We start from the raw sequence: 11,253 nt of genomic DNA on the forward strand, positions 1-11,253 counted from the left end.
ACTGGAGTACCAATATTGGACCTTTTTAGTACGAAATTATAGCAGAACCAAAAAAATGAGACATTTCTAACAGCATAAGATCTTATTTCAAGAAATTAAGATTTGACTCGGGCAATCCAACTATAAACTTTTTTTTCTTTATATAAAAGGAAAGCTAAATGCAGTTCCTTGCAGGCCTATTCAAAAGCAAAAACTTACTTCTATAACATGAGCAAGTTCAACTAACATGCGCGACTCACCCTCAGATTCCTCCCCTCCTTATGCTAATATTCGAAAGAATTAAGCTGGCGATAACCCCTACTGAGCTAAAAGAATGAGAGATCCCAAAATTGTAGGGATTTACATGTTCCTTTGAATCTCTTGAGTCAATGTTGCAAATGCTACTCTCCACTCGGGGCTTGTTGACCCGCTGCACAAGATCTTGTGCATTATTTTCAGTTCTTCGGGATCTGCTTTACTCAAAAGTCTTCTTAGTACTAACTGTAACTCATTGTCAGATGAATGATTTCTGCTACTTCCTACTGAATTAGCCTGCTGCTGCTCATCCGCAGCCAACTTGACTCCCGACCCCTGGCCTGTTTCCACTGCAGCAGATCTTGACACGAGAGGCTGCTCTAGAACGTTAATAGACTTCCATAAACCTGAAGACCCTTTGACATTTTCACACCCGTCCTTGAGTTTTAGCTTATTGTTCCAGTACTCGAGGCATTGATGGTTTTCGTCAAGAGCTTCAATGGACTGTATACACCAATGTTAGCACAATGTAGGAGTAATTCACTTGGAAGCAAGTTGTCATTAGATGGAAAAAGTTTTATTTATTAAAAGAGTCAGAAATAAGAAATTTGATTCTACTAAGAAATTGTTTATAAGCAAAGGCTCGAATTGATATACGGAACCATCACTTTATACTCTAGGTTTTACAAGAGATTCCTCTCAGCTCGAAGAACTGAGGCTAGGTTCAAACAAGAAGTGCGCGCAAGCATCTAAACCTAAAGTGGATAAAGATAAGGTGATTCCACTAATAAACCAACTACAAGATCACAAGATAGAAGCATCTTGTCCTTTTGTCGGGAAATGTAGTGTTAATCCTGCTAATTTCTACCATGCAAATTTAACTATGAATTCTTTCCTCGTTTTTCTAAAATCACATGTCGATTATTTGTTGATCAAACTAACGCCAGTTAGTCACAATCTTGAATGAGCAATATCATGCACATAGCAACACCATATAGGTAATACCTGAACTATGTCTGGGGAGAGTAACCCAAACATTTCGAGCCCGTTGATACTTTCTTCAGGTTGCAATGGTGGAAGATCTTGCATTCCTAGATTTCTTTTTGTTGTGATTTCTTTATTGACTCTCTGCAAAACCATTTCCCAGCATTTTTGAGCTGAAGAGCCGACAAAACTCTCATCTGGATGCTCTTCTAAGCTAACCTGAGATCAGAAACTCCCAAGTAGACAATAATTAGAGTCCAGCAAATAGATCGCAACTGGAATTTAACACATTTCTTTGTAAGTATCAGTGGCAGTGAATCAGCAAATTATTCACTCCCATGTTAAAGCATTATAAAAACATAGCATGCTCAAAAACTTTTCCGGAGTGTGTTTCTAACCTTTCTTCAAAGTAGATGCTTACGTTTACAAGGGTAATAACGAGAAATTTTCCTTCTAAACACACTATGCAAATAATGAGAATAACTCACATATTTCCTTCCTAGTACAACTATGCAAAAGAGAATAAAGTAACAGAAGACTCATCCTCATTATCCAATATTTTCTCAACTTGAATAATTCAATAGGTTATGAATAGCATCTTACCTTGAATAAGGGTCCGAGGAGCCCACCATCCAGGATCTCACATATATAGCAGCTAATTATCACAGGATTGAGCACATCAAAGAACTTAACACGGCTTCTAAATCCTGTTAAAGAGCATCAATAATTGAAACAATATAATGAGGGCATTGAAATTTGAAGAAAATATTACATCAAATGCGAAAATTTTCTAAGTATGAAAATCATATTTAACAAACCTTTAGGGAATATGGCCAACTTATTGCACCACAGCCTTCCCGAAACAATTGACCCAAAAATTAGCGGGTCGACATGGTAGGTGAGCTTTTGTTCAGAAATTTTGCTGCTCGGGGAATCTTTATCAGTGTCAAGTATTCCATTTTGACGAACACGAAGTGAGCACATGGAAAGATCAACACCAAATAACTTCTTGCCACTACTGTAATTCGAAGCATAAGAGTTGGTTGCATCATCAGAGAATAAATGGAGATATTTTTCCGTAGCAAGAGAAACTGAGGATCCAGAATCGCAGACTAAAATAACTCTGTCTCTTTCTGTAGGTTCTTTTAAATCACCATTAATCTCTTGTATAGCTATGGATGTGGAGGTCTTATTTGTTTTTTTTCCGCGCTCATTGGACAAGCTATTGCAATCTAGATCAAAGTGATAACCATTAGTGGCAGGAGCTTCTTCTTTGGTACCTTTTGACAAGTTTTCAGGTGCACATAAAAGATGCTTCTGCTGATCTGACCAGAATGCATGTGTCTCACTATGCAACGATCTGCACTGCTTCTTCGCATTATGTTTTTGCTCTCTCAACGAACCTGGTAAGTCATCATTTTTCATCGAGGGATCCATTTCCAGTCCATCTCCCTCTGAATCCAGCTTCACAAAATTATGCTGTCTCCTATTTAAAGAACGAAAACCAGAAACCTTGGATGCCCATAGTTCAATAGCACCCAATTTCCCCTCCAATGCTTGTACCAATGTGTTCAATTCATCCATGTTATAACGAACAAGGATAATTTTGTCCTCTGGTTTACAGGAACACATAAGATTTGCATGTTTAAGACATGAAAACTGCTCCGGGGAACACTTGCAACCAACTGCAGAGAGGTGTAAGTCATAGTAGCAAGAAAAGCATTCCTGCTCATCTTTCAAGCCAAAATCTCTATCCATATTTTGAAGTCGGACATGAGGTACAAGTCGCTCCAGTCTTTCCTTCTCCATCTCAATTCTTCTCTGCATGTAGGAAAAAAGATAGGTTACTAAAAACAGTTGTGCCTCTTGTCCACTTTTAAGTATATGAATCTTTGTAATTCACCTCCAATTGGATTTCATTTTGATAAAGAACTCAAATAGAAATTCACATGTACTGGATAATGGAGAGTTTCAAATTAAAAAGTACATTTAGGGGAGTTTATGTCATACTAAGTGCAATTATCCCTTATATGTGAAGATGCCTAATGAATGGGGTCAAATCACAAAGACGGAAGAATTCAAATCCACATCCATATGTTTTGACATACTCAGAAATTTACCTTAATAGCTTTAGTCAGCATCCCATCCTTCCCACAGAAACTTTTCCATCTCAAGTTTCTACTGTTTAGATTCTTAAGAACAGAGAGCTCCCACAATGCCTCGATAGCTTCACTAGCTGCTCCTATAAGCAACTTATCATGTGAAAGTGAAGTTTTACGACGTTGCTTGCTGTAGAGCTCCACTGCGGTTAGTCCATGCTCTAACCAATCAACAGGGGCCAGATTAACGGCCTCCGCGCAGTTGAACCCACAGTTAAATCCAGAATGATAGGCTCTCGGGAATGTGAGCACAAACTCCCCTGGGTTCTGAACAGCACGGTACACTGGTACACCCTCTGACTTCAAAACTGAAGGAGACAACTGAGTTACCTGAAAATATCAATGACGAGTTTGATATGAGGGTCAGCCCAACTTATTCCAAACTCAAACTACCAAGAAATGTGCCAATGCACTGGAAAAAGATTAGAGGACTGAAGGGACGCTGAATTAACAAGAGAAAAAAATCTTGATGGCAATTCGTACAATTTACAGTTAACCGAAAGAATAGAATTTCAGATGTTCCACAAGTGACAAGCAAACATTTCTGTTACGATATTCACATCTGTAAGTTGATGAGTAAACTTGGAAATAAGGTGAAGTTTATGAAAAGGAAAAGGGACTTGCGTAGCTCATTGTAACTAGATGAGTAACTTGCATAGCTCATCATTGCTCGACTTAGCCAGTGGAGTAGAACTTATGGAACTAGGATGACTAGTGCTTGAGCAAGATTTAATTTGGAGTACTTACAAGTTCGTGAAGCAAATCAGGTTGCTCTTCAAACAGATCTGGCAAATGCTTTCTCATTGCATCCTCCAGGGCTGAAGCATGAGTTCCTGGCACTCCATACCAAATCTTTGGCTCACCCCAATGCATATAATTTAGAGAATAGAGATGGTGGTCCTCAACGTGCTTTAATTAGATAAAAGAAAATAAGTATTCAGTCAATATAAAGCAAATAAGCTGATCAAATAATAATGAAAAAAAAAAAACCTTATTGATAATTGCAAAGGTAGAATGTTAGCAATTATTTAAATTGTAACATAATTGGTCTTGTTTGTTAAACCTTACACTTCTTTTCACAAAATATCCATAACTCTTAGTCTTACACTAATTTCAAATCAAAAAGAAGAATTCATAAATGCTAGAATGCTTTAGGAGAGCTCATGAGTTCCCTTTGTCAACTATATATTAAGTTTAAGTTGAAAGCTTAAATTAAAAAGTCTTCATGACATACCCAACAGAATGATGAGAAGCACATTCCAATATACAGCCACGGGATCAGAACTCCTGAGATATTGCACTCCTCAAAGCACAATACAGAACACGGCAGGCGCGGTAAGTTGTTCAAGTTCCAACAAGAAGCCGCATACTGATTTAAAGAACTAGCATTTGAAGATAAAGATTCTTGGGGGAATCCACTGCCGAATACTCCAGTCTCCAGATCAGCTCCATAGTACACCTATTCATCAGATGAAGGTACGAAATTTAGTCTTATTCAACTGATGAGCACATAATAGATATCTCAAAATACAAAGTAAATACCAAACTAAATTCCCTTACCTCAACTTCATCTGTTGGCTTCTCAATGATGCGCCAATACTCACCTTCAATTTCTTCAATGGACGGTTGCCATACCTTGTCCTGTTTAAATTTGTCACAGACTCCATCTTCAGTATCCATCATCCCAAAATAGAACTCTTTAAACTCTTTGGCAAATATCTGAAATTCCTCAAATGTGAAGTCAGACCCTGACTGAAACCCGAACTTCTCATCACTATTGTCCGATTGGGTATTTGATTCAGAACCTAGAGCTCTTGGTTGTCTCCTCGTTGATCCCATCTTTGAGTGCCATCGTCTTTTCCTCTTTCTCGGTTTTTTCTTTTTCATGGGCTCCCTATTCTGAAGTAAATCAACTTGCTGGATTCGAGTCGAGAACTTAGCAAATTCCCACACATTCTTCTCTCTAAGTGGGCAGGGTGGACTCCAAGATGCAGGTGGTACAATCCTGCATATGCCATATGGCTGCGCGTAGGGGCGAATGCTTGCAATATAACCAAGTGGATCTTTGAACTCCTATCATTTGACCACAGGATGAGCTTAACCAATGGCTTTAAGCACACAAAAGGGAATATAATAACTTTTGAACATGAAGTTTACCTCATCATTTGGATAGTACACAGGAGCATCCTGTAAGATGGGCCTACAAGCTTCGCCAGGATTCCATCTTGCTGACACCTGTTCCAGAACAAGAAAGAACTATTTATGTACAGAGAGAAAAAGGCAGGTCATATGAGTGCCATGGTATGCATTAGACAGCAACGGGATCATGCTTAACAAAAATGGATGTTAGAAATTAAACTAAAAAGATAATGATTTTAATTATCCAAGTTCATTAGCAACATCCACCACCACCACCACCAACAACATAGTGGGGTCTGGGGAGGGTATTGTGTACTCAGACCCGGAGCCATTACCCACATGGTCACTAAACTATGTAAAATTATGGAGTAAAATCACTTTTCTTTCATTTGTAATATAAAAGTCACTTAACTTTCCCTATTGCACTCTGATGATCACTCAATCGGATTTATTGATTTTTTCGGTGGAATATACTGACTTGGCAGTCCACATAGACTTTTGGACCATATAAAATAATTAACATCTGGACAAAGCATATAGACCCACTCCTACACCCAATTCGACCCGACCCGACCCATTTATAAAGATAAAAATCCACCCAAAAGTCTTACAACGCTCTATCTTATAAACGGGTCGGATCGGGACGGATTGGGTGTATGGGTAGATTTCTATGCTTTGTTTGGGTGTTAATTATTTTATGTGGTCCAAAAATATATGTGGACCGCCAATTCAGCAGTTTCTATCGAAAAAATCAATAAATCTGGTTGAGTGATCACCAGAGTGCAATAAAGATAGTTGAGTGACTATCTTGTTACAAATGAAAGAAAAGTGACTTTACTCCATAATTTCACATAGTTCAGTAACTATCTAAGTAATGGACTCGACCTTACCCCTACATTGTGGGGGTAGAGAAGCTGTTTTCAATAGACCCTCGACTTGAGAAAGCATAAGTACCACATTAATAAAAAGAAAAACAAGACGGGACAACACCGAGAAGCCATGTAAAAGCAGCATAAATAACAACAAGATAATAAGATGATCGAAATGCAAGAAACGTCAGGTAGTCATAGAAACCTAATACCAACAGAATGCGAGAGTATGTACTAATACTTCCGGTATGAATAATCTAGACTACCTAACCTACTACCCTAATCCTCGACCTCCACGCCTTCTTATCAATGGTCATAGCAACATCCACCAATGTATATAAATTAGGACACATGCATGAATAGGCATCCTACGACATCAAACATGGAGAATCGGTACAATTTTAAACACATTATATGATTAATCATATTTCTGCAAGCTATGGGATGATGAACACCAAATCGAAAAAGGCTTATAGATTTGTCCTTTTTACCTTCCGACTACGAGGGCTTCCTGAACTCTCAATGTTATTTTCACCTTTTGGAGCCTGTCTAGAAGGATGTTCCTGCAAGGGAAGAGAATAGAGTTAAATCTGAATAAGATGAATGAATTCAGTCTTCAAATTGGTTTTTCTACAGAATCAAATGTGATTTCTACTTAAGAAAGTTCTTTTAGTCAAAAAGCATTGAAGAATAAATTGTTCAAAATTTGTAAAGCTTGCAAAAACTGATCAACTAGCGGTCAGATTAGTAACGCTACGCCTTGAAGCATGTAAGACTTTGCCTGTACAGAATACGGCATGAAACAGCATAGGATGAGTGCAAGAGAACAATACTTAGCCTAAAAAGTCACAAGATAACAGTGATGTGTAATTATCCATCTTCTTTTCCTTATCCTAACTTCCAACTTCGTCAGAAGAGGGATCAAAAGAACCAGAAAGCATCATCTTTTATCAGCATTGTCTTCACTCAAGACAATCTGATCAACCAAGAAGGAAGATGGGAATCGTGAAAAGTACTCAACAGATCTAACTCTTTCAGATATCAGGATCAATTAGAATGGAACACCAGTAGTTTGTATAATGCGCAAATGTCACTTCTCCCTTTTCTTGCTAAAGGAAAATTCAGCAAAGTGATGAGCAGCAAGATTTGGATCTTGCTAAAAAGTCTTAACCAAATAAAGCTAGGAACTAGTAAAAGCAGCAGACAACCAGCCATGCATTTGGTCATTGAATGATATGACAACAGTACTTAAAAGTTTTAGGAGAAATACAGATGATGATCATTAGTTCAAGATGGAATTCTGACGAAGAGTGTAGGCCTATCTTCCATGTGAAAATGTTTATTTTATCTGAAAGAACAGGGTACTCCGTTTGATTTCATAAAAGCGTTACCTTCACGAAGACATATCTACAGACTTTGATTTTGTTGTATTAAAAAAACTTCTTTAGTCCTCTAGATATCCAATTCTTCTTTGTTTCCTTTTCTATTTCTTTAAAAATCACACAAAAGTACAGATCTAGACTGAGCATATAAGGTAAAGGCCACATAACATATCGGAGAATAAGATAGATACGGGAAAGAAATTAAAACTTCAAATCAATTAAAATACATAAACAAGTTACAAATCAAAAGCCAAGCTTCAAACCTTCATGCTCTTTTTTTCAGATTGCGCCCTGGAGCACATATACCCCTAATTTTATGCCTGAAGGATAGTATATAACCTTCACCTTGTCAGAGATCTAAAAATAGATCGATGCTTATTGAACTGGTGGTCTTCTCTCTTCAGTTATATAGACTTTTCCGTGAAGTTATATCTTCAGATTCTGGATTGCATAAATCTGTATTGATTATACAGATATGAATTTTCAACTGCCAACGCATCAAAACGACAATGTAAGAAAGAACGGAAGGCAAATTGATATAAATGACCATTTGATGAGAATCCTCCAAAGATTACCGCTGTGACTTAAATAGACGGGTAGTGGAACAGAAAATAAACTCTATTCAATGCATGAACCATTATTTTCATTTCCCTTACTAGCCAAAGGCTCTCAAAATGTAAGCTTGGGGTGAAAGCTAGTAATTCAAGATCCTAAAAATTTCAAAAAACACGATATGGTTTTCCCTTTACATCAATTTGTTGACCATGTATTTTCAAAATTTAATGGTGATCTTCCTTGATACAACTAAACCCTGATTAAATCAGAAGTCTGCACTAATTTAATAGCCAATAAAGGCCTTCGGCAATCTATCAACATTTTGAGGCAGGAATTAGTTTAAAAAAGATAACTGGAGATAGTTCCAAGAACTAAAGAGACTAAAGCTACATTTTTACTTCGATTCACAACACACTCTAAATTGGCAGGAACGAGGGCAGATTTGCCGAATACGTTCCAAGCAGGTATATAGCCTATTTAATATCAGAAGAGGAAGATAATTTTGAGCAAAGAACATTACAACATAAATGAATGAAATATACACTAAACAAGCAGCCTATTTTCATCAGATTCAGTTATATTCAGCAGACGATCTGCAATTCTCGAGCTATGCTGTCTAGTGATTCCAATGGAAAAATGGACTTATAGAGTGGAACTTCTAAGCCTTTAATATCAATCATACAAATCTTTCGTGCTACCATTTTGCAGTTACTGCAATAAGTACAGCTCCTGAGCCTAATAAGATTCATAAATGAATTCAAACTAAGCTAATCTCGATCTACCCCCCCCCCCCCAAACACCCTCCCGAATTCCCAGGGAAGGAACTTAGGATAGAGAAGCAAAACCGTTCCATTAAAACAAATAATTCCAAGTTCACCTAATCGGAATTGTTGATGCCAGAAATCATAATTTCAAGTAAATTCTGCACAGGACATAAAATGCATCAAAATACAAGTTTCGCAATAGAAGCAAAATTAACCAAATGGAAGCCATGTTCATGATATCTAGAATTGTTCAAAGGAAAACTATTCTCCTCATCTCTCTCTCTCTCCCTCCTCCTCCCCCTCCCCCACCCTAAAACCTTCTCTGTGGAAACTCCCTTCTAAATCACAAATATTACAATGCAATATAAAGAGAACAATAAGCAAATATTAAAAATCAAAAATAGAATTCTTCATTAGACAATGACAGATTCAATACAAAAGATTGAAGCTTTTTACCTCCAAGATCATGGAAAAGTTGAGCTAAACTGAAACTCTAATCACTGACTTAACAAACATACCATCCAACCCTAAATTTATCACGCCTGCAGAGACAATATTTTCAGTCAAAATTCATCATAACAGAATTCTTGAAAATATGCATGAACATTCAAACAGCAAAAACTGAAAACTAAAACAAGAAATATACAGACAAAAAAATAAAAAATAAAACAGAGAAGCAATTGTATACCAAATTTAACCTTCTCTGTGATCAATGATTCACGTAAGCAAAACTTTACAATACTGACAGAATTAAAAAGAACTATTCAACCCTCAAAATTTCACCAAATTAAATTCCAAAAAGATAAAACAAGATCAATCTTTTTTACTTGCCTTTAATAGAGAGATAAAATCAATGGGTAAAAATCAAATCTTGGAAAACTGGGTAAATTAAATGATGAGTTAAAAAATTACCCAAAAAAGAAAGAAAGAATAGAGAAGACACGACAAATTCAATTAAATTAGAAAAGATTTATAGTTTGGTAAACAACAATGATGATTGTGAATAAAACAACAAAATCCCCAAAAAGACACCAAAATTTTGCTTTTACTTTATATATATATATATATTTATTTATTATATCTTCATGGGTTTCAGGTTTTTCCACTAACATGCTACGTGATGTACATTACATAACAAGAAAGCCCAAAACTGAAGAAAAGAATAACAAAAAATACCTCAAAATAACAGCTCCGTAATTCCTCAATTGAGTTACTGATTTACTATTGACCCTTTTTCATTTTTAACTTTAAAAGCAAGGGTTTTATAATTAAATTAAATGCTTATCCTACTTCAATTCGGAAAAGATTAACAAAGAAAAAATAATTCCTATTTTATTAAGCAAAGTAATTTATTCTTACTTAAATGAAAAATAATGCTGGAGTTACTATGATCCGTATACATGAAACTATTTTACTACATTAGTTAAAAAAAGTAAATGGTCGTTCTATTTTAATTGATAAAACGTTATTAAGAAGAATAACATTTACCTATTTTTACTATTTACAAAAGAAAAGAAATAAGAAAACAGTAAATATTTTTTTATTAGGAAAAGAATGAAAAAATAGGATAAGGACTCAACAAACGAGGAAGTTGGATCTAGAGAGAGAGAGAGAGAGAGAGAGAGAGAGAGAGAGAGAGAGAGAGAGATTGTACGTTGAGAAGTGAATGGCTAAATTTCAGCCAAAAACTCCATTCCAATTTTATTTAATTTTTCATTTTACTTTTCAAGAGTAATTCCTACTTGAAATATTCTAAGTCAAAAAGAAAATCCCTTGAAAAGTAAAACGAAAAAGAAATTGGAATGGATACTCAAACTCAAATTCACATTTGAAAGTGATACTTCTACTTCATACAAAATATTTAAGATTTATAAACCAACACAGCTAATACTTGTTAATTGGGACAATAATTTTATTTGTTGCAAAATTACTTATTCTGTTTGATTGTGAAAGTGATTAGAATAAATATCAGAATCTTTTGATAGTCAAGCTTCATAAGTTGTCAAAATGACTACTATTAAGAATAATTTTGATAGTTGAATCTCAAAAATTTGAAACTTAAAACATTCAATTTTGCACAGAGGTGTAATATTAGTATAGTCATATGCTATATACTAATCTTTAAAAAAAATCTTTTTTTACTTCTAAATATATGTCAGATTGTTGT

The 11,253-nt window shown here is 35.8% G+C and overlaps 1 protein-coding gene across 4 annotated transcripts; it reads right to left on the reverse strand.

Moving 5' to 3' along the window:
• Positions 1 to 119: 119 nt before the first annotated feature.
• On the reverse strand, positions 120 to 10,398 carry LOC107780699 (lysine-specific demethylase JMJ18). Of its 4 annotated transcripts, none has more exons than XM_016601272.2 (13): positions 10,263 to 10,398; positions 9,543 to 9,628; positions 8,031 to 8,254; positions 6,877 to 6,948; positions 5,535 to 5,612; positions 4,938 to 5,450; positions 4,612 to 4,836; positions 4,125 to 4,286; positions 3,339 to 3,707; positions 2,037 to 3,039; positions 1,822 to 1,925; positions 1,240 to 1,437; positions 120 to 738 (listed from the first exon to the last, which is right to left on the reverse strand). In XM_016601272.2, the coding sequence occupies exons 3-13, from the start codon at positions 8,067 to 8,069 to the stop codon at positions 340 to 342; spliced, it is 3,162 nt and encodes a 1,053-aa protein (XP_016456758.1). In that variant the 5' UTR covers positions 8,070 to 8,254; positions 9,543 to 9,628; positions 10,263 to 10,398; the 3' UTR covers positions 120 to 339. The 4 variants fall into 4 exon arrangements, with proteins under 4 accessions (XP_016456758.1, XP_016456759.1, XP_075091190.1 ...); XM_016601273.2 differs by lacking the exon at positions 10,263 to 10,398 and adding an exon at positions 9,775 to 10,222 and having other exon boundaries at positions 8,031 to 8,223; XM_075235089.1 differs by lacking the exon at positions 10,263 to 10,398 and adding an exon at positions 9,775 to 10,121 and having other exon boundaries at positions 8,113 to 8,254.
• Positions 10,399 to 11,253: the final 855 nt, after the last annotated feature.

This window comes from Nicotiana tabacum, chromosome 17 (assembly GCF_000715075.1).
Source record: "Nicotiana tabacum cultivar K326 chromosome 17, ASM71507v2, whole genome shotgun sequence".
NCBI lineage: Eukaryota > Viridiplantae > Streptophyta > Magnoliopsida > Solanales > Solanaceae > Nicotiana > Nicotiana tabacum.

Bases quoted from the DNA above. Each gene is read 5' to 3' on its own strand.
- LOC107780699 (XM_016601272.2), bottom strand. From the start codon at position 8,069: ATGTGCTCCAGGGCGCAATCTGAAAAAAAGAGCATGAAG. The intron at 6,949-8,030 runs GTTTGAAGCTTG...CTTCCCTTGCAG, and splicing joins CTGAAAAAAAGAGCATGAAG to GAACATCCTTCTAGACAGGC. The intron at 5,613-6,876 runs GTAAAAAGGACA...GTTCTGGAACAG, and splicing joins GAAGCCCTCGTAGTCGGAAG to GTGTCAGCAAGATGGAATCC.